We start from the raw sequence: 22,183 nt of genomic DNA, 5'->3' as shown, positions 1-22,183 counted from the left end.
CAGAGACTACATTAGTGGGGGAGGGGCGGGGAGCTAGGGAGAGAGAGAAAATCCCAACCGGGCTGTGCACTGACAGTGTGCAGAGCCCGAAGTGGGGCCTGAACCCACGAACCTTGAGATCATGACCTGAGCCAAAACCAAGAGTCAGACGCTTACCCAACTGAGCCACCCAGGCGTCCCAGTGACTATTTACTTCAGATAATGTATGCATGGGGGGCGCCTGGGTGGCTCAGTTGGTTGAGTGACTGACTTCAGCTCAGGTCATGATCTCACGGTTCGTGAGTTCAAGCCCCACATCAGGCTCTCTGCTGGCCGTGTAGAGCCTGCTTCAGATTCTCTGTCTCCCTGTCTCTCTCTCTTTCTGCCCCTCACTGCACTCTCTCTCTCTCAAAAACAAACAAACATTAAAAAAACAAACAAACAAAACCTTTAGCTAATGGATGCATGGGTTCGTAAAAATCTGGTCCACTCCAGAGCTCTGGCTTCAGCCACCCCCAGAAATAAGCGGTGATCATTTCTGGAGCATCCTGTCCGTGTTTCTTTATATGAAAACAAGCACTCGCACATTCACGTTTTTCTTCCCCACGTTTTCCTCCTTGTAATGAGCAGTAAGATTGCACATCTTTGGGTGTTTGGCTGCTCACGGTTTAAGCCTCCTCCTTCCCTCTTTCTCTTATGCCCCCAACTTGGTCAAGCTGATGAGAAAGTCTGGGGGGTGTCTCTGGAGATGGCAAGAGATTCCAATCACAGAGGCCCCCACCCCTGTGCGAGAATTCTTGCCGCGGCCCCACCTCCCAGCTCTGGGGAACATCAAACCAGATTCTTTTCATTGGTTTCTGAAGCCGTTTCAGAGCTGCTTGAGGGGCCAGCCCTGCCGTCCCCAGAGCCTTGGTTATGTGATTTGTAAGCCTTTTCCTCCCATCTTGATGCATGTATGCGTGTACACGGGAACCACATCTCTGCAGGCGACCGTAAGTTTTGTCACCGTGAGCCATGTCCAGACATGACCCCCATGCTGCGGGCCTGCTTCTCTTGCTCTGACTTGCTCACCAGCTCTGCTGCCCGAAGGCGGCGTGTGCTGTGGGCGCTGGGTGCCGGGGAGCTCGCGCTGTGACCCGTGCTGCCCTGTGGTATGTTGGTGACCCTCCCCAGCCTCAGCTCTGTGTTCAGCCCACCAGAGATGGCCGTTCACAGGATCCCTAGGTGTTTGGGAGCAGGGGTGTAGGATTGAGGCCCTCCTTGAAGTGGTCCTGTTCCACGTATTTGCTGGTTTGGATCTGTGTTGGGGGGAAGCTGTGACAGAGGCTGGGTTGGCCTCACATGCCTGGGTGGGGGGCAGAGGGACTATACCCTGTGCAAAAGGAGGGCCCATTGTGTGGTCAGTCCTGAAATAACAGTTAATTAGAGAAAGAGAAGAAAGGGTGAAAGGCAGCCAGTAGATGGGGGCCTGAGTCCACGCTCCTTGACCCCAGAGGACTCACCAGGACCTTTAAGCACCTCTGCTGCTTCTGCCCCTGCCTCTACTGCAGCCAAGATCCTGAGCCTCCAGGTAGAGGGCACGACACTCAGGTGCCCCTGTGGCACAGCAAAGGGATTGGTTCCACTTGATTTAAGTCCAGGGCCCTTAAACCCTGTAGGGCAGCCAGTGGTCACAGGAGAGGCTCCTAACCCTGATGGCACTGTTCTCAGGCTCTCTGGAGGAAACGGTGTGTAAGTACCAGGACAGAGAGACCGCCCTCTCCCTCGAAGTATAGCCAGTGATGGGAAAAAACAAGACAGGAGGGAAGCAAAAGAAAAAAGTGTTGAAGCTGATGCAGGCAGCCGGGGACTGAGAACCCAGAGGGGTTTCCGCTGGACCAGCCGAGAGGCTCCCTGGCTGTGCGCAGGATAGAAATCAAATGCCAGCCAGCAGGAAGTGAGAGAGAGTTTATTGAAGAGAGAGAGAGAGAGCAGATTCAGATGGAGCACCTAGGAGACTCAGAAAGGAGAAGGAGAAGGAGTCTCATCTTTGTTTAGGGCCTGGGGTTTCTGTTGAGGACGGTGGTCTGGTGTACGTGTCCTCTCGGGTGTCGGGGAACTCGTCCAACGAGGGCGAGTGCTCCTGTGTCCTCCGTAAGTCACTTACACCCTGGAGCCAGGGGTCTCAGCATCATCTGGAGTCAGTGTTCCTGGAAAACGTATATGATGACGCCCCCTGCTGACTCCTTAGATGTTACGTATTTTGCCGGAAAACGCCAAAGATATCATTAATTCCTTGACCTTTACAAAGAGAGCACACGTTTTGGGCACCTGGGTGGCTCAATCGGTTAGGCGTCCAGCTTCGGCTCAGGTCATGATCTCACGGTGCATGGGTTCGAGCCCCGCGTCGGGCTCTGTGCTGACAGCTTGGAGCCTGGAGCCTCCCTCAGATTCTGCGTCTCCCCTCTCTTTCTGTCCCTCTCTCTCTCTCTCTCCCCGCTTTCCTCTCTCAAATAAGTAAACATTACAAAAATTATTAAAAAGAACAACAAAGAGAGCATACGTTAAGGTACGTGTAAGGCAGGGATGCAGGCCCTAGCAAGAATAGAAGCAGGAAACGGAGCAGAGAGAAGAAAAAGAAAACAGCCTTTTTCCCATGGGGTCCCTTCAGTTGCCCTGTCTCAAAACCCAGCTCTGCAGTTTTACCAATTGGAAATTCAACATCTGCGAGAAGAATTTACACAACAAAAAAAGATAAAAGTACCCTCCTTGCTGTTTCCAGCCTCCACAGCACAGTTTCCGGATGCATCTTGCTGGCTGCCCTAACGCGCTAACTTAGGAACCTCAGGCACATGATCAGTACTAGGGCTCACCTTGCAGTTACACCCGGGGACCCCACTAAACTTAAGCAGGGTACCCCTGATCATCTTAAGGGAGTTGCTGACTATGATAGAGAGGACAGCTAAGCATGTCTCCCCTTAACCATGAGAACCATGGTCTTACCTGATTTCCCGTGGTCTTAGCGCCCGTTGTTCTTAAATATCTTGCGCTGAGCGGAGCAGGTCTGAACCCAGTGTCTCCTAAATTAAATTTAAATTTTGTGTTTGGCACTTATGGGACCCCACAGATCTTACTGCACCCCTCCCCACCGTGTTAAATTACTTAATCTGACCCACTGTAAACTAAAAAGGGCCTTGAGGGATTGGAAACCATTGGTTAGAAACCACTTAATTTAATGAAAAAGTAATTATTCCCTCTGGTTCTCCTTTTAACAGCCTTATTTGACCTATTCTTAAATCTGCAAGCAATGAATGCCCCCTCAGAATGAATTAGTGCAAACTCGTTCCCAGTCCCCACCGTTACGGAAATGACTGACTCCCTTCAGCGACAGATCAGTGTCGTGCAGTCACAGGTTTGGCCAAGTCTGTTTTGTTCGGGGGCTGTTTCAACAGTCTGCCAGGTGCAGTTGGCCGTCAAGTAGTGTAATACCAACGACATCCTCCTCTGAAGTCATTTGGGACTTCAAAACTTTTGACAAGAAGAGCTCATGAAAAGGGGACGTGCCATCACCGTATATACGATGTGAGGCTTTCGCACCTTGTCGAAGTTCTTAAAAAGAATTCTTGGTAAAGAGGTTACTGTTGTTCAGATTCTTTTGGTGTTGTGGAGGCAGCATATTCCTTGTTTAAAATTTTACCTGAGCCCGTTTTTGCTGTTACTTGTAAAATGGCCCATCCTGAATAGGCACCCCTTACAACAAAACAGGAAGATTCTGGACGCCGGTCAAATTGCTGTGCAGCAGACACACCTGTTAGTGCCCTCCAGCGGTTTCACAGCAGAGGCTTCGGTGACTTCCTCTCGTGCCTCCTGGAGTTCCCTGCGATGGCCTCAAGCTGTCCCTACGTTTTTGATGCGCGAGATGGCCCTAGGCCCCAAACTGTATGCCATCAGTCTTGGCACTGAGCAGCAGTGGCGTCCCCCTGTGTTTACAGACTCTTGGGTGATTGTCCAAGAGATGCCCCTTTGTGGTCAAAGAATTCTGGGACTCTCGCCTCACAGATACCCATAACATATAAGTCAAGGTAATATGTCTCCGCGTCTGCTAAGGCGTCTGTGTAGGTCCTCGCCTGTCCACGTGGGCTCCTTATCCACATCAGAGTTCCAGACGCTCCTGCTGGTAACGAAGGCACTCGTTTCACTGCTCAGAACATACAGTGGCGAGCTCTCACGAAGACACTGAGTGGAAATTTCTGGTCGCGCGCGTCTCGGGGTTTAGGCCTCATAGAGTGCTATTGTAGGTTATTGGAATAAATTCAAGGGAGTTGAATGAACAGTGGCTTCTTTCAGTCATCGGGGGTGAATAGCGCATCTGTCTTCCTCTTTCTTTTCCCCCCCGATAGACTTTTTTTTACAGCAATTTTAGGTTTACAGAAAACTTCACCAGGATGTACAGAGTTCCCACATAACCCCCCCGCCTTCATACAGATTGCCCTGTTTTTTTTATATTTCACATCAGTGTGGTACATTTGTTACATTCGATGAGCCAGTATTAATGCATCGAAGTCCTTGCTTTACAATAGCTGGACACTTTGGGGCGCCTGGGTGGCTCAGTTGGTTAAGCATCCGACTCTTGGTTTCGGCTCAGGTCATGATTTCATGATTCATGGGTTCAAGCCCCCCTCTGTCAGCACAGAGCCTGCTTGGGGTTCTGTCTCCCCTTCTCTCTGCCCTTCCCCTGCTCACGCTCTCTCTCTTTCAAAAATAAATAAACATTGCAATAACTAGACTCTTTGCGTTACACAGTCTTAGGGCTTTGGCAATGTGAGATGATGTGTGCCGATCGTTTCTGTATCATGTAGTGTATTTTCAGTGCCCTAAACGTCCTTTGTCGTCCATCTGTTTATTCATTCCTTCTTCCCACCCCCAAATCCCTGGCAACCGTAGCTCGTTCACCGCCTCACGCTTTTGTTCCTTCCAGAACTTTGCTGTCCAGAACTGTGCTTGGAATCATACAGTCTGTAGCCTTACCGTATTCTCTGCTTTCCCCTAGCAATGTGACTTTGAGGTTGTTCCATGTCCTTTGGCTGGATATCTCATTTCCGGTTATCCCTGAGTATTTCATCATATGGATGTTCCATTGATTAATTTTCCATTCATCTGTTGGAGGATATCTTGGTTACCTGTAAGTCTTGGCAACTGTGAATAAAGCTCTTACAAATATTCAGGTGCTGGGTTTTTCTTTTTAAGTTTTTTTTTCAGTGTTTATTTTCGGGAGATAGAGTGGGGGAGTGGCAGAGAGAGGAGGAGACAAAGAATCCAAAGCAGGCTCCAGGCTCTGAGCCTGTCAGCACAGAGCCCGATGTGGGGCTCGAACCCACGAAGCGTGGGATCGTGACCTGGGCTGAAGTCAGACGCTCAACCCACTAAGCCACCGAGGCACCCCTAAAGTTTTTTTTTTAATATTTGCTTATTTTTGAGAGAGAGAGAGAGAGAAAGGGGGCATGTAAGAGCAGGGGAAGGGCAGAGAGAGTGGGGGAGAGAATCCCAACCAGGCTCTGCCCTGTCAGCGCAGAGCCCAGTGCAGGACTCGATCCCATGAACCGTGAGATCGTGACCTGAGCCAAAATCAAGAGTTGGATGTTTAACCTACTGAGCCACCCAGGCGCCCCTCATGTGCAGGTTTTTTTATGAATGAGTTTTCAACTCATTTGGCATAATAGGAAGGATGGTGATTGCTGGATAGTATGGTAAAAAACAAAAAAATAGGTTTATTTTTTAAGAAACTGCCTGTCTTCCAGAATAGGGATACATTTTCCACTCCCATCAGCAATGAATGAGGGTGGAATGAATGAATGATTTTCTCTCACATCTTTACTATTGTTTTTTTTTTCAAGGTCTTAAATTTTAGTTATTGTAATAAGTATCTGGCAGTATCTCATTTTTTTGATGTTTATTATTTTTTCTTTTTTTAATGTTTACTTATTCTTGAGAGAGAGCACGCGAGTGGGGGAGAGGCAGAGAGAGAGGGAGACACAGAAGCTGAAGCAGGTTCCAGGCTCTGAGCTGTCAGCACAGAGCCTGATGCGGGGCTCGAACCCACGAACCACGAGATCATGACCTGAGCCGAAGTCAGATGCTTAACTGACTGAGCCACCCAGGCTCCCCTAATGTTTGTTTATTTTTGAGTGAGGAAGCATGAGCAGGGGAGGGACAGAGCGGGGGCAGGGGGGACAGAGGGTCGGAAGTGGGCTCTGTGCTGACAGCAGAGAGCCTGATGCAGGACTTGAACCCATGAACCATGAGATCATGACCTGAGCTGAAATCAAATGCTTAACCTATTGAGCCACCAAGGCTCCCCTATATCTCATTCTTTTATTTGGAATTTCTTTTTTTTTTTTTTTAATTTTTGTTTATTTTTGACAAAGAGAGACCACAATCAGGGGAGGGGCAGAGAGAGACACACAGAATCTGAAGCAGGTTCCAGGCTCTGAACTGTCAGCACAGAGCCCGATGCAGGGCTCAAACTCACAAACCATGAGATCACGACCTGAAGTCAGACACTCAGCAGAATGAGCCCCCCCGGCGCCCCTGCTCAATTTCTTCTGACATGGTGTTGAGCATCTTTTTATATACTTAATTAGCATTTATGTATTTTCTTTTTTTTTTTTTAATTTTGTTTTTCAACGTTTATTTATTTTTGGGACAGAGAGAGACAGAGCATGAACGGGGGAGGGGCAGAGAGAGAGGGAGACACAGAATCGGAAACAGGCTCCAGGCTCTGAGCCGTCAGCCCAGAGCCCGACGCGGGGCTCCAACTCACGGACCGCGAGATCGTGACCTGAGCTGAAGTTGGACGCTTAACCGACTGCGCCACCCAGGCGCCCCTATGTATTTTCTTTGGTGAAGTGTGTGTTCAGATCTTTTGCCCATTTTTAATTGAGTTGCTTGTCTTACTGACTTTTAAGAGTTCTTTGGACATTTCGGATACCAGCCCTTTAGCAGAGAAGTGTTTGTAAAGATTTTCTCTCAGTCTGTGGTTTCTGTTTTCCATCTCTTTCACTGTCTTTCACAGAGTGGGTTTTCATTTTAATAAAGCCAAACTTAGTATCTTTTACTTTCATGGATCCTGATTTGGTGTTGGATCTAAAAATAATAATTACCAAACCCTAGGTCTCCTAAATTTTCTCCTGTGCTATCTCCTGGGAATTTTTTAGTCTCGGTTTTCTATAAGATCTATGAATCCATTTTGAGTTAAATTTTGTGAAAGGTGCAAGCTCTGTGTCTAGATTTTTTTTCACGTGGATTCTACTTTTCCTGGCACTTTTTGTTGAAAAGACTGTGTGTTATGGGGCTCCTGGGTGGCTCAGTTGGCTAAGCGTCCAACTTCGCTCAGGTCATGATCTCACGGTTTGTGGGTTTGAGCCCCGCCTCAGGCTCCATGCTGACAGCCTGGAGCCTCCTTCAGATTCTGCGTCTCCCGCTCTCTCGGTCCCTCCCCTGCTCGCACTCAGTGTGTGTGTGTCTCTCTCTCAAAAATAAACATTAAAAAAAATTAAAAAAAAAAAACTCTTTAAGAAAAAAAAATTAAAGTGATTATTGATAGGGGTGCCTGGGTGCCTCAGTCGGTTAAGCGTCTGACTCTTCATTTTGGCTCAGTTCATGATCTCGTGGTTTGTGAGTTTGAGCCCCTCTTCGGGCTCCATGCTGATGGTTTGGAGCCTGCTCGGGATTCTCTCTTTCTCCCTCACTCTCTCTCTCTGTCCCTCCCCCATGCGCACGTGCCCCCCCCCCACACACACTTAAAAAAATAAAGTGACTATTGATATCATTGGATTAATATATACCATAGTTATCTATCAGATGAAGTTCTTTTTTTTTTTTTTCAGGTGAAGAATTTTTAAAATTTACTCCTTCTGAAATGCCCTCCCTTTCTTCATCATTTTCCTGCTTTTTGAAGAAATTTCTTTCACTTTTTTTTTTTTTTTTTTTTGCAAAGCAGGTATACTGGTGGAAAATTCCCTCCATTTTTGTTTGTCTCAGAAAGTCTTTATTTCTCCCTCACCCTTGAAGAATCATTTTGTTCGACACAGAATTCTGGGCACATCGTTTTTCTCTGTCAACCCTTTAAGATATTTCATTCCACTCTCTTCTTGCTTGCATGGTTTTTTTATGGAGGGGGGGATGAGTATAAATTAATTCTTTGTTTCTCTATATCTGAAGTGTGTTTTTCCCTCTGGTTTCTTTCAAGGTGAAATGTCTTATTAGTATGATATGGGACTTTTTGTTTTATTTGTTTGAAGGCAGACCTCATGTGCTGAGAAGGAACTGAGGCAAATAGGCCTTTCAAAAAAAAATAAAAGGAGGCCTTTAGTGTGATGTTTTAAGTTTATCTGGCTAAGGGTTTGTGAGAAATAAGGCCACCGACCCAATCAGAGGAGGGACGCGGAGACTCGGAGCACAGCGGATCGAGGTTTTCTTCCACCTTCTTGCAGGAGCGGGTGTCTTGATGGACAGGCATGCTCGGGGCAGTTACAGCAGACAGTTTGTCTCCAAGGTGCGTGTCCCTCCCCTGATTTCTTCACTGGCTGAAGCGAGAGCCTTACCCGGACGTCGCCTGTGCCCATGTGAGGCAGAAAGTAGTCTGATTGGGGGACAGCCGGGTGACTCAGTCGGTTGAGCGTCCGACTCTTGATTTCAGTTCGGGTCATGATCTCCTGGTTCGTGGGATCGGTCCCCACGTCGGGCTCTGCGCTGACAGCGTGGAGCCTGCTGGGGATTCTCTCTCTCTCTCTCTCTCTCTCTCTCTCTCTGGCCCTTCCCCACTTTCTCTTTTGCGCGCACGCTCTCTCTCTCTCTCTCAAAATAAATAAACGTTTAAAAAAAAAAAGTAGTCTGGGGTGCCTGGATGGCTCAGGCGGTTGGGCAGCTGACTCCAGCTCAGGTCATGATCTCATGGTCTGTGGGTTCAAGCCCTGTGTCAGGCTAAATGCTGACCACCTGGAGCCTGCTTCAGATCCTGTGTCTCCCTCTCTCTCTGCCCCTCCCCCGTTCATGCTCTGTCTCTCTCTGTCCCAAAAATAAACGTTGAAAAAAAAAATTTTTAAAAAAATCAATAAACATTAAAAAACAAAAAAAAATTTTTTTAAGTAGTCTAATTGGAACAAATGTACATTTCCTGAGGTGATGCGGAGACTTTCAGTCCCCCCTTTGTTCTTTGGCTCATGCTCATTTCAGAGCCCACCAAAATAAGCCTGCAAAATAGAGCGGGGAAGAAAAACCAGGAAGTGAAATGTCCAAGGATTCGGGACTCCATTATGGGGGGGGGGGGGTCATATATATTTCCAGTAGGTTGTAAACATGTTAACTAGACAGCACAGCTTTTATTTTGGTATTTCTGAAGGTGGATCCTCTCCCTTACTTCTCACAGGGTTAGTCTCTATTATGATTTGTTGTACCTGTGGCAGAAACTAAAACTTCTCGGGCGTCCTTTCTTTTGTCACCCCTGTCATCTGTGGGGTTCTCCAGAAGGTTCTCAAATAAGGGCTGGAATGTGCAGCTCTTTTCCGCATATTAGTAAACAGGAGCCCAGCTGCTGCCGAGGTAAGTGTGGGCGGAGGGGAAAGCATTCTGCAGTCGTAGGATTTAGTCTCAGTCTTTCGTGAGCCTGGGCCCCCCGGGCTGTCCTCTTCTTCCTCATAGATACAGGGAAGATATTTGGTCTTTGTCCGTGGTTCCTGGCCAAGATCTCCCGAGCCTTTGGAATTTCCTGAGTGATAAGGGTGATGGAGCAGTCTTCTGTTCTAGGAGCCCGCCCAGAAATGCCTCAGATGGCTTCAGGATGGGGATTGGACACCAGAAACACGAGGCCTTGATTGGAGGCTTAGAATGTTCAGCTCTACTTCCCAGGCTCTGGAGAGGGAAGAGGGGCTGGAGATTGAGTTCATCACCAAAGGCTTTGAGTTCATCACTTGTGCCTACATAATGAAACTTCTGTCAGAAGCCTTAAAGGGGGCGATGCCCCTGGGTGGCTCAGTGGGTTAAGCGTCCGACTTTAGCGCAGGTCATGATCTCATGGCTCATGAGTTTGAGCCCCATGTCGGGTTCCGGCCTGACAGCTTGGAGCCTGGAGCCTGCTTCGGATTCTGTGTCTCCCTCTCTCTCTCTGCCCCTTTCCCACTTGCTCATGCTCTCTCTCAATGAACATTAAAAAATTTAAAAATTAAAAAAAAAAAAGAAAAGGTACACTGGTGTATCTGTTGGAATACATTTTGCTTAATTATTCTATTGATAAATCCTTCACATCTTTCCATACCAGGACACGTCACCCTTTGCTTTTAAACGGTGACTATGTGGGGCACCTGGGTGGCTCAGTCTGTTAAATGTCCAACTTCGGCTCAGGTCATGATCTCACGGTTTGTGGGTTCAAGCCCCACATGGGGCTCTGTGCTGACAGCTCAGAACCTAGAACCTGCTTCACATTCTGTCTCCTCCTCTCTCTGCCCCTGCCCCACTCATGCTCTGTCTCTCTCTCAAAAAATAAATATTAAAATAAGTAAAAGGTAAGTATATAACCAATTCTTTCTCTTTTTTTAAATTGTTTTTAGTGTTTATTCATTTTTGAGAGAGAGGCACAGAGCGTGCACTGGGGAGGAGCACAGAGAAGGAGACACAGAATCCGAAGCAGGCTCCAAGCTGTAAGCAATAGAGCCCGACGTGGGGCTCGAACCCACGAACCGTGAGATCACGACCTGAGCTGATGTCAGACGCTTAACCCACTGAGCCAGGCGCCCCACCAATTCTTTCAAAATAGACCCTTGTTACCAGTTTTTGCTGCCAAAAATCTGTGAACTAGTACTCAGATTTCCACCTTACAGGGTAAAAAAAAAAGAAAAAAACCTACTTCTCCAAACTTAATTCTTTAAATTTTTATCATTAAATATATTCAGAAAACAATGTGCCTGATGCCTTATCAGAAGACTTTGTGGTAATAACAGTATAAACATGTTTGTGATCATTAAGATTTATAAGTGGGCATTGAACAGTTGTCAGCCTCCCAGTGTTCCTGACCTGACTCCTCTCCATCCGACACCACATGTGACCTCTGTCTGGATTCTTTATTCTTCAAAACCTTTACCATCTGTTCCCCCACCCCCCGCCCCCACTAAACAGTGTTCTTTTAGTTTTAACTTTAAAAAATATTTTTAATATTTATTTTTGAGAGAGACATTTTTTCGCATATGGTCTTTCATCTTCTGTTAAATATGTTTTGATGATTTTCTCATTTTTTAAACTATATGTTGAGTCTTACTCTGCACACTAAACTCTTTAATGTTGCATGTATTACAGATATTTTCTTATATCTTGTGTTTTTTGATTTCCTTAGTTTATATATGAGTTGTTCAGTCTCTCGTTTAGACCTTTAAAATTTTTTTTTTAATGTTTATTTATTTTTGAGAGAGAGGGAGAGAGCACAAGCAGGGGAGGGGCAGAGACAGAGGGAGCCACAGAATCTGAAGCAGGCTCCAGGCTCCGAGCTGTCAGCACAGAGCCCGAGGCGGGGCTCGAACTCACGGACCGTGAGATCATGACTCGAGCCGAAGTCAGACACTTAGCCGAATGAGCCACCCAGGCGCCCCCGTCTCGTTTGAGATGTTACTCTTTCCCTTACCTGAGAAAATTCTCCCTATTTTTGGATCAATAAAGTATTTATCTATGGCTTCTACAAGTGCCTTGGTTTTATCTTTCACATTTAAGTCTACAGTGAATTGGCTACTTTCCATGGGATAGGAGGGAATATAGTGCACTTTTCCAGTTAGGTGACAGTTTGTCTTTGCCCCATGTATTAAAGGGCTTCAGATGTCTGCCAGTGCTCCACAGTGCCTGATCCGCCCTTGACCAGCTTTCGACATTTAATGCTGGTCCATGGAAGACACTTTTCCTTTCCCTCGGTCTGTTTTTCTCTCTGCTAATGCTATGTTGTCTGGAATACTGTGATTTGAAAATCTTTGATGTATATTCGGCAAGCCACCACTTTGTTCTTTGGAAGACCTTGACCATTTTTGGACATTTGTTTTTCCTTTTAGGTTTGGAGGTCTAATAAAAAGTCTGTTTTGGGGATTGTTGGAATTTAATAAAGACACATTTTGGGAGAGGAAACATCTTAAGGAGTGGAGTTATTTCTAAGAACATGTATCATATTTTCACTTTTTTTCATTCTTTGTTCAAGAAAAATGTAAATCTTTTTCCATTAGGATTATTAAATATCATTCATTAGTCTTGTTTAGTGTTCAGTTAAATTTGTCCTGGAGGGGGATGCCCCACTGGCTCAGTCAGTAGAGCCTGTGATGCTTTTTTTTTAAATTTATTTTTAATGTTTATTTATTTTTGAGAGAGAGAAAGAGAAAGTGAGCAGGGGAGGGACAGACAGGGAGACACAGAATCCAAAGCAGGCTCCAGGCTCTGAGCTGTCAGCACAGAGCCCCATGCAAGGCTTGAACCCACAAGCTGTGAGTGAGATCATGACCTGAGCCAAAGTCGGACACCCAACCGACTGAGCCACTCAGGCGCCCCTGGTGCCTGTGACTCTTGATCTCTGGGTCATGAGTTGGAGCCCCCTGTTGGGTGTAGAGATGGCTTAAAAATACACACACACACACACACACACACACACACACACACACCTTAAAAAATATAAATAAATTTGTTTTGGAGGAAACCACATGCAAGCTTTGAGGAGATGTTATCTCCTACTGTAATCCATAGGATGGGCTCACTTCCCCAAGCAACAAGTTGTAACAACACATGTAAAATACTGTCTTCCAGGGAAGCTCATTCGGGACTCCGTGCCTAGATCACATAGGCACCCTCTACTGCGCATAACAAAAGTTTGGACTCTCAGAACGAACACAAGAGTTTGGGATACATCATAATCTTTGCCTAAACAGTTTGGGCACACTGAGTCACTCTCATCAGGTTGGGGAGGTCCCTCCTATATCTTGGCTCCCAGATACCAAGGAAGGAAGGACTGACACCGCGAGCAGGCATTTGTAAGGATCCGCCATCTCAGACCTGCTAATAACGTTAACTCTCTTCCACATGCGAGGTACTAGGACACTTTTATGAGCCAGCGCTGTAGAGTAATTGGAGCCACTCCAAGTAATTGAGCCAATCCAAGTAGTTCCTTTTACTCCGTGGATCTCGCAAGAAGTGTGGATTTCCTGTTCTTTTCTTAACCAGATGGGTGAAATCTACCATCCAAATTACCGTATGGGAGCCATTTCTCTATCACCTGCACGTAGACCTCAGTAAATTAATGATCTTGTTCAGAGACCAGCATTTAGGGGAATTGTGTAGCTGAGGGATATCTGTGCCCAGAGGTTAGGCTGGCATGCCCCTGGGCCCCACACGAGGGGTCAGAAGTGCAGGAAATGGAAGGGCAGCCTCTAGGGCAACTGGTTGAGTATCACTGTCTCCTGAAATCAGAGAAAGGAACCTCTGTGTTCTTTTGGGAGAAAACACTGACGGGGCTCCTGGGTGGCTCAGTTGGGTAAGCGTCTGACTCTTGGTTTCAGCTCAAGTCATGATCTCATGATTCGTGAGTTTGAGCCCCGCGTCAGACTCTGCACTGACCGTGTGGAGCCTACTTGAAATTCTGTCTCTCCCTGTCCCTCTCTGCCCCTTCCCTGCTCATGCTCTCTCTCAATGTAAATAAATTTATTTAAAAAAAAACAAACACTGCTGAACCTTTTGTGTGTTTCATAATGATGAGTGCATTGACCGTCAAACCACTGTGGCTTTCAAGTGAACTTTCTCGCAGATTGCAATGTTTATCCAGTTCCTCAAGCTCAGCAGGGCCTGAGGTATGCTGTTACGGTTCTGCCGAGCATCCTGTCATCTCGGCGTGTGTGCATACACGTGCTTAAAAGTTGGCGAGAAGCGGCTCCGAGGCCCTTGCGTAGAGAGGTTTTGTGGGGTTCGGAGTTGTGATGCCTTCTTTTTCATACATAAGCTGTAATATCTGAATGACATCCTTGCCCCGTGAAATGGGACAGATAGGAGGGAATGAGTGAATCTCTGACAGATATTTTTATAGACAGATGAAAACAAACACTTCTCTGCCAGAATATTTTCATTCAGCCAGCTGTGTCAGACTATTCCTGATGGCCTGGAGTACTTGGGGACAATATGGCTAGCTGGTCCTAGTTACCAATTGGATTCCCACAGGCCTTCTGGCCTTTCATGGTTGGCAATGGAAATAGAAGCAGAAGCTCTCAGGGCGCCTGAGTGGCTCAGTTGGTTAAGCATCCGATGTCGGCTCAGGTCATGATCTCACAGTTCGGGGGTTCGAGCCCCACGTCGTGCTCTGTGCTGACAGCTCGGAGCCTGGAGCCTGCTTCGGATTCTGTGTCTCCCTCTGTCTCTCTGCCTCTCCCCCGCACGTCCTCTCTCTCTCTCTCTCTCAAAAATAAACATTCAAAAAATTTTTTTTTGAAGAAGCAAAAGCTCTCAATGTTTCACTGTGTTTTTATTCATTAAACCTTGACGTGGCTGTGCCCCTCTGCTTCATGGAGTGCTGTGTGACATGACGGGTAATAAAGAAGGAGGCGAGCTTTTTCTCACAAGGAATTGGTGGCCTTACAATGGAAATGTTTCTTTCATTTGCATAGTATTTCCTTTCCCAACGTGCTTGGGACTCTACCATTAGAAAGCAATGAGACTGGAAGTGAACGTAGTAAACGTAGTAAAAGTAGGAATAATTTTTTTTTTAAAGTTTTATCTATTTATTTTGAGAGAGGAGCATGAGCCCACGAGCAAGGGAGCAAGCAGGCTGTGCGCTGACGCGGTGCTCGATCTCAGGAACCGCGAGATCCTGACCTGAGCCGAAATCAAGAGTCGACGCTTCACCGACTGAGCCACCCAGGCGCCCCCAAAGTAGAGAGAATTTCCATGTATTCATGACACTACCAAATTTTTGAAGAGATGATAGTGTAGAGAGAGTGGGAATTCTGATGACCGAGTCATAGAGTATTTTGAGATCACAGAATCATGTGAACTTCTTATGAATTGACTATAGATTCCTAGTGCTGTCTCATCCACCCTCCTCCACACGTATGTGGGATGTTTTAGGACGCAGTGGCCTTTGAGGATGTGGCTGTAAACTTCACCCTGGAGGAATGGGCTCTGTTGGATCCTTCCCAGAAGAAACTCTACAGAGATGTGATGCGGGAAACCTTGAGGAACCTGGCCTCAGTAGGTAAGGATGACAGCTCACTTTCCCCCCGTCAGTTAGAGGACGCGTGTTCCTTGCCCATCAGTGCTCTTTGGTTTGGAACGGGGCAAAGGAGTACTTTGGCAAATCAGGCATGGGCAGAGCTCATCGTGGACTTGTAATAATAATTCTATAATTTATTGGTTTTTTTTTCTGGGTTTGCATTGTAGGGAAAAAGTGGAAAGACCATAACATTGATGATCAGTACAAAAACCAGGGAAGAAATCTAAGGTAACTTGCACTCACGGTGGAAAGGAGCATCCAAAGGAATCTTTGTATGTTGCAAGAATTGAAAAGCAAGCAGACATGGGGTGCCTGGGTGGCTCAGTTGGTTAAGCATCCGACTTCAGCTCAGGTCATGATCTCGTGGTTCGTGGGTTTGAGCCCCACGTCAGGCTCTGTGCTATTAGCCTGGAGCCTGCTCTTGATTCTGGGTCTGCCTCTCTTTCTGTGCCTCCCCTGCTCGCCCTCTCTCTCTGTCTCTCTCAAAAATAAACATTAAAAAAAAAAACTTGGGGCGCCTGGGTGGCGCAGTCGGTTAAGCGTCCGACTTCAGCCAGGTCACGATCTCGCGGTCCGTGAGTTCGAGCCCCACATCAGGCTCTGGGCTGATGGCTCAGAGCCTGGAGCCTGTTTCCGATTCTGTGTCTCCCTCTCTCTCTGCCCCTCCCCCGTTCATGCTCTGTCTCTCTCTGTCCCAAAAATAAATAAATAAATAAATAAATAAATAAAAAACAAAAAAAAAAAAACTTAAAAGCAAGCAGACACAAGACAGCCCAGCTTCAGATGTAGGTTTTCCTAGAAAATTTTCACCGAAATGTTTTCTTAAATGTGACAGCTGTTCAGTGTTTGCAAAAGAGTTCGTTTGTAAATAGTATTCAGAAACTCCATATATGACTCTTACTACTTTCACGTAAGAGTTTTGGTCGAGCAGAATATTTCAAACAGTTCAGACAAGACAGAAAAACCTACCCTTTTCCTATGAATTGTAACAATGTAATCCTAGTATTTACTAATAGGTAGGAAGTCACAAATCAATAATACACTTCTGGATTTTTTTTTTTTCAGGAGTCCTATGGTAGAGAGGCTCCATCAGAGTAAAGAAGGTGGTCAGTGTGGAGGAAACTTCAGCCTTATTCCGCATCTTAATCTGAACAAGAAGACTTCTACCGAGGTAAAACCGTGGGAGTGCAGCGCGTGTGGAAAAGTCTTTATGCGCCATTCATCCCTTAATAGGCATAAGAGATCTCACACTTCGCCAAAGCCATACAAGTATCAGGAGTATGGAAAAAAGCCTTATAAATGTAAAGAGTGTGGAAAAGCTTTCAGTTATCTCCAGCCTTTTCAAAAACATGAAAGAAACCACAGCGTAGAGAAATCTTACAAATGCAAGGAATGTGGGAAATCCTTTCGATATCGCCAGTCCGTTCGAAAACACGAAAGGACTCACACCGGAGAGAAACCCTATCAGTGTAAACAGTGTGGAAAGGCCTTTAGATATCATCAGACCTTTCAGACACATGAAAGGACGCACACGGGGGAGCAGCCCTATCAGTGCAAGCAGTGCGGGAAAGCCCTCAGCTGTCCCAGCTCCTTTCGAAGTCATGAAAGGACTCACACGGGAGAGAAACCTTACGAATGTAAAAAGTGTAGTAAAGCCTTCAGTTGTCCCAGCTCTCTTCGAAAACATGAGAGAACTCACACCGGAGAGAAACCCTATGACTGTAAGGAATGCGGGAAAGCCTTCATTTCTCTCGGGAGCTTTCAAAGGCACATGATCACACACACTGGAGTCGGACCTTATAAATGTAAGGAGTGCGGGAAGGCATTCAGCTGTCCCAGTTCGTATCGAATACATGAAAGATCTCACACCGGAGAGAAACCCTACGAATGTAAGCAGTGTGGTAGAGCCTTTAGCTGTTCCAGTTCCTTCCGAACACACGAAAGAACTCACACTGGCGAGAAACCCTATCAGTGTAAAGAATGCGGAAAAGCCTTCCATTGGCTCACCACGTTTCAAGTGCATGTGAGAACTCACACTGGAGAGAAGCCCTATATATGTAAGCTGTGCGGGAAAGCCCTCAGTTGTCCCACGTCCTTCCGAAGACACGAAAGGACTCACACCGCGGAGAAGCCCTATGAATGTAAACAGTGTGGGAAGACCTTCAGCTCTCCTCTAGGTTTGCAAATACACGGGAGAACTCACACTGGCGAGAAACCCTATAAATGTGAGGAATGTGGGAAGGCCTTCGTCTCCCTCACCAGTTTTCGCAGACATATGATGACACACACTGGAGACGGACCTTATAAATGTAAGGAATGTGGGAAAGCCTTCAATTGTCCCAGCTCCTTCCGGATACACGAAAGAACTCACACGGGAGAGAAACCCTATGAATGTAAAATATGCAGTAAAGCCTTCAGTTGTTCAAGTTATGTTCAGGTACATGAAAGAACTCACACGGGAGAGAAACCCTATGAATGTCAGGAATGCGGGAAAGCCTTCATTTATCGTACAACCTTTCGAGGACACATGAGAGTGCACACGGGAGAGAAACCTTATAAATGTAAAGAATGTGGGAAAGCCTTCAGTCGACCCAGTTCGTTTAGAAGCCATGAAAGAATTCACACTGGAGAGAAACTTCTTGAATGTAAACACTGTGGGAAAGCCTTCAATTGGCCCACATCCTTACACAAACATGTGATGAGAATGCACACAAGATAGGTAAATTGTTAACTGAAAAGTACAGGAGAGCGTTCAGTCTTAACAAACGCAGAGTCATGTAAAAACACCACTGGAGAAAAATGACATAAATGTAAGAAATATGGGAAAGTCTGATGCACATTCAAAGACGGTACTCCGGAGAAGTCACAACATGAAAGAAATGCTTCAGAAGCTGAAGATAATGAATTTTGTTCTGAAACTCAGTCTCTGGACTGTAGCTTCTGGCTGTTGCTTTTCAGCTGAACGTTGAGTTGAGACAATTCTGTGAGCATTGTTTAAGCAATAGTACGGAAGCTTAGTAAGTAGTCTTTTTCCTTAAATCAGTTTGTAAAAGTTTTGTCTTTCCATTTTCAAGTCTGTTGGATCTATGGGTGAGTTACGGTGTATTTGTAATATGTAAGTATTAATTTTTATATAATTTTTTAACTGTTCTGAACGTGAAGGGGCCATGGTATAATGACATTTTGGTATTTGTTGGGATTTTCTTATTGACCTCCCGTCACAGGTACTGGATATTCCTTGTCTATTATAAATATTCCTCCTTTCATATGTGAAGTGGTTTCTGTTTTGTTTTTTTTTTTAAATCCAAAGAGTCTTTTCTTTCCTGGTTAATAAATTGTAGGCATCAATTTGTAAGTATGCAGAGTTTATCATAGGGTATAATCTCATTGGAATTGCTGTTTACATCTTTTCCCTTGACTCTGTCATTTCTTCCGACTGTGATTTGGAGATTATACTTTAAGAGACCAAAAAAAAAAAAAAATGTAGCATTGGAGATAGCACTCCTGGAATGCGTTAGGTCAACATGGGTAATGTTGGGACCTAATTTTCTAGAATCTGCTCTCTTTATAGTTTCGTGTTAGAATTCACCGGTAGCCTCACTTGCATGAGAGTCAGAAGGCAAAAAGGAAGAAGGCCTTAGTTTTTGGAATCACGGTACAGACAGTGATCGATACCATAGGAATTTTGCCTACACCTTCCAGCCCATTTTGCTGATTCTTTGCCCTGCCCGTCAAGAGTATCTTCAGTACCACCGCCAGCTACTTGACTTCCATTTTCTCAGAGCTGTAGCTTTCCACAGATGCCGCCACGAGGTCTACGACCTGGCAAAGGTTGATGCCACTTGGATTTTCCCGCAAGCCATCATGTGTCCACCAGACCATCATGGTTGAGAATGTTCTTTAAAGCGCTGACTTCCCTCTTCTCTGGATTGTATTTGTATAGGGTCTAATTTGTGTAGTAAACCCCTCGTTCTGTTAACACTCCTAATTACTGTGTGTTCCTGATTTCACCAGTACAGCTACAACATGCAGCCAAGAGGAACCCCATGGTAACCTATTCCTCTACCGCATTGTACAGTGACTTCTGTGAAAATAAGCCTTTTCGTGTGAAAATAAGCACCTTCTCCTTATCAGGCAGATTGTGGGTGTTTCTGATTACTCACATCTGAACATAAGTCTTCGGTATATTTTCAATTATGTTTTTATGTGATTTAAAACATTTCCTAAAGCTCAAACCACTGTTTCTGTCCATGGTCCTTAAAATTTTTTATTAACTGTTGGATATTAACAAATGTTATCTTCTCCATTTCCTGATAGGATATATTAAAACGTCCCATTGCGATTGTGGCTTTTCAGGTCAACCTGTAATTTTGTCAGCATTATGCATTCCGAGGGTCATCGTGTGCAGACGAGTTCAGATATTTTTTCCTCCAATTTTGTTTTTTATTCTGTAGTCATAATTTTTGTAATTAAAGTTCTCGTCCTCCGTTATTGATTCCAAAAATTTGCATCATGGTTTTGTCAGTGCCTTCTTGCCAAAGACTGCCAGGTGACATCTGTGGTCAAAGAGAGAGAGGTGGAATGAATTGTAGTGATAAAGGTGACCACAAAGCACAAATAACAACGGGATTATGTTGGGGCGCCTGGCTGGTTCAGTCAGCGGAGCGCGCGACTCTTGGTCTCGGGGTTGTGAGCTCGAGCCTCACGTTAGGTGTAGAGATTACTTTAAAAAAAATAAAATCTTCTAAAAAACATGGTGGAGTCAATCAATGCGAAGGTGCTCAAATGGTCTAGGATTTGGACTTGTGAAACTCTTACAGAAATTAATACAATTAAAAGCAGATATTTTTACAGGGGAATTGAGAACAAAGCACACCCACAGACCGAGGGAAGACCCTTGCCCAGAAAAGGCCTTCATGCTGGGCTGAAGAGGCAGTCTTTTCTTTGCGTGGAGCCAGTCTGCACAGAGGTGATGTGGGTGTTTTATCAAATGCCCAAGTTTCCACAAAAGATGATGAGGCATACAAAGAAACTTGGAAACCTGGCCCACTGAAATCAAACCCTCAATCTCCAGAAACCAAGCCTAACAAAACACAGGCCTCAGACTTTAGTAGGCAAACAATTTAAAATAACACGCCTAAAGAGCTTAGAAGGAAAATAAAGACCAAAGAACAATGGATGAAGAAATTGAGAATATCAAAGAGAAATCATTTTTAAAAATCTGGAGCCCAGGGCACCTGGGGGACTCCGTCGGTTGAGCATCCAACTTCACCTCAGTTAGAGTCCCGCATCGGGCTCACTGCTGTCAGCACGCAGCTTGCTTCGGATGCTTTGTCCCCCTCTCTTTGTCCCCTGCTCACGCTCTCTCAAAAATAAGCCTTGGGGCGCTTGGGTGGCTCAGTCATTTAAGCATCCGACTTCAGCTCAGGTCACGATCTCACAGTTTGTGAGTTCGAGCCCCACCTCGGGCTCGCTGCTGTCAGCACAGCTCCCAGAGCCTGCTTCGGATCCTCTGACCCCCCGCCCGCCCCCCCCCGGCCCCCCGCCTCTGCCACTCCCCTGCTTGTACTCTGTCTCTTAAAAGTAAACGTTAAAAAATAAATAAACCTTTAAGAAAAAATAAAATAAAATTCTGGAGCTGAAATCTACAAGAACTGAGTTGAAAGAATTCACCAGAGGGGTCAAAAGCAAACTTGAACAAGCAGCAGAAACAATGTGCAGAGTTGAAAACAGGTCGTTTGAAATTTGAGTCTGGGGAGCAAAGAAAAAAAGAATAAAGGAAACTAAACTAAGCCAAGGAACTTAAGGGATACCATTAAACCAACCAATATGCACGATATGGGAGTCCCAGAAAAGAGTGAAAGAAGAGAAAGGGTCAGAGAATTTGTTTGCAGCAATAATAGTGGAATATCCTCCTTTCTCTGTCTGGTGGTCCCATTATGCATATTCGTGCACTCAGTATTCCACATTTTCCAGCGGCTCTATTCAGTTTTCTTCATTCTCCTCTGCTCTTCAGATTGCATAATCTTTATTCATCTGTAACTTCTCACTGTTGACATTCTTTAATGTGATGTCATCATCATACCCTCCCTTACTCCTTTAAATATGGTTTCCCTTAGATCTTTGAGCATATTTATAATGGGTGCCCCGAAGTCTTTGTTAAACCTATCATCCGTCTAGACCCTCTCACAGGCGGTTTCTGCTGTCTGCCTTTTTGTCTGTCTGTAAGTCCATCCTTTCCGGTTTTTTGCACGTATTCTGCGTTTTCAGTTGAAAATTGGACATTCAAGATTATAGACTTTTCGGGGCTGCTTGTGGTTTGCTTGTTTATGTGGTCAGTGATTAGCTGACATTTTGGTGACATCTGTTTTTTTCCCCACATATGAGCCTCTGACGTTCCTCTTGTCACAAGAGCTTGCTTCCCGTCACAATGGGATGGCTGGTTTGGGCAGGGATCTCACTGAGTCTTTCCCTGATCACACGTTACGGCAGGCCGGTTGCTTTGCTGTTTTTGACACTGAGACATGAATTGCTCCAGAGTCTGATCCAATTTCACTCCTGCCCCCTTGTAGAGGTAGTTTTCGAGGCCAGGGTTTGAGGTTTGCTCTAATCCTAAGAGGGCTTTCCTATCTCGCTCTTCCCCTGGTTCTCTGGTAAATGAGCTGGCCTACTTGTTTCATATATATGTATAGATTTTTAACGTTTTTTAAAATTTTTTAATGTTTATTTTAGAGAGAGGGAGACACAGAATCCGAAGCAGGCTCCAGGCTCTGAGCTGTCAGCACAGAGCCCCACACGGGCCTCGAACTCACGAACCGTGAGATCGTGACCTGAGCCAAAGTCAGACATTTAACTAGCTGAGCCACCAAGACGCCCCTAATGTTTATTTTTGAAAGAGAGAGAGACAGAGTGGAGGGAGAGACAGGGCAGAGGGAGAGGGAGACACAGAATCTG

The 22,183-nt window shown here is 45.6% G+C and overlaps 1 protein-coding gene across 6 annotated transcripts in view; it reads left to right on the top strand.

Moving 5' to 3' along the window:
* LOC106985524 (zinc finger protein 791-like) overlaps positions 1 to 21,539 on the top strand; it is a 46,362-nt gene extending 24,823 nt beyond the window's left edge. For 2 of the 6 annotated variants that reach the window (XM_027050060.2, XM_027050059.2), the window contains exons 2-4: positions 15,085 to 15,211; positions 15,397 to 15,457; positions 16,295 to 21,539. In XM_027050060.2, the coding sequence (XP_026905861.1) occupies positions 15,085 to 15,211; positions 15,397 to 15,457; positions 16,295 to 17,948 (1,842 nt within the window). In that variant the 3' untranslated portion in view covers positions 17,949 to 21,539. Of the gene's footprint in view, positions 1 to 15,031; positions 15,212 to 15,396; positions 15,458 to 16,294 lie in introns of all 6 variants that reach the window. The other 4 variants (XM_053219850.1, XM_027050061.2, XM_053219851.1 and 1 more) reach the window with 2 other exon arrangements.
* The last annotated feature ends 644 nt before the right edge of the window (positions 21,540 to 22,183 follow it).

This window comes from Acinonyx jubatus, chromosome A2 (genome assembly GCF_027475565.1).
Source record: "Acinonyx jubatus isolate Ajub_Pintada_27869175 chromosome A2, VMU_Ajub_asm_v1.0, whole genome shotgun sequence".
Classification (NCBI taxonomy): Eukaryota; Metazoa; Chordata; class Mammalia; order Carnivora; family Felidae; genus Acinonyx; species Acinonyx jubatus.
This window is presented reverse-complemented; position numbering and strand designations above follow the sequence as displayed.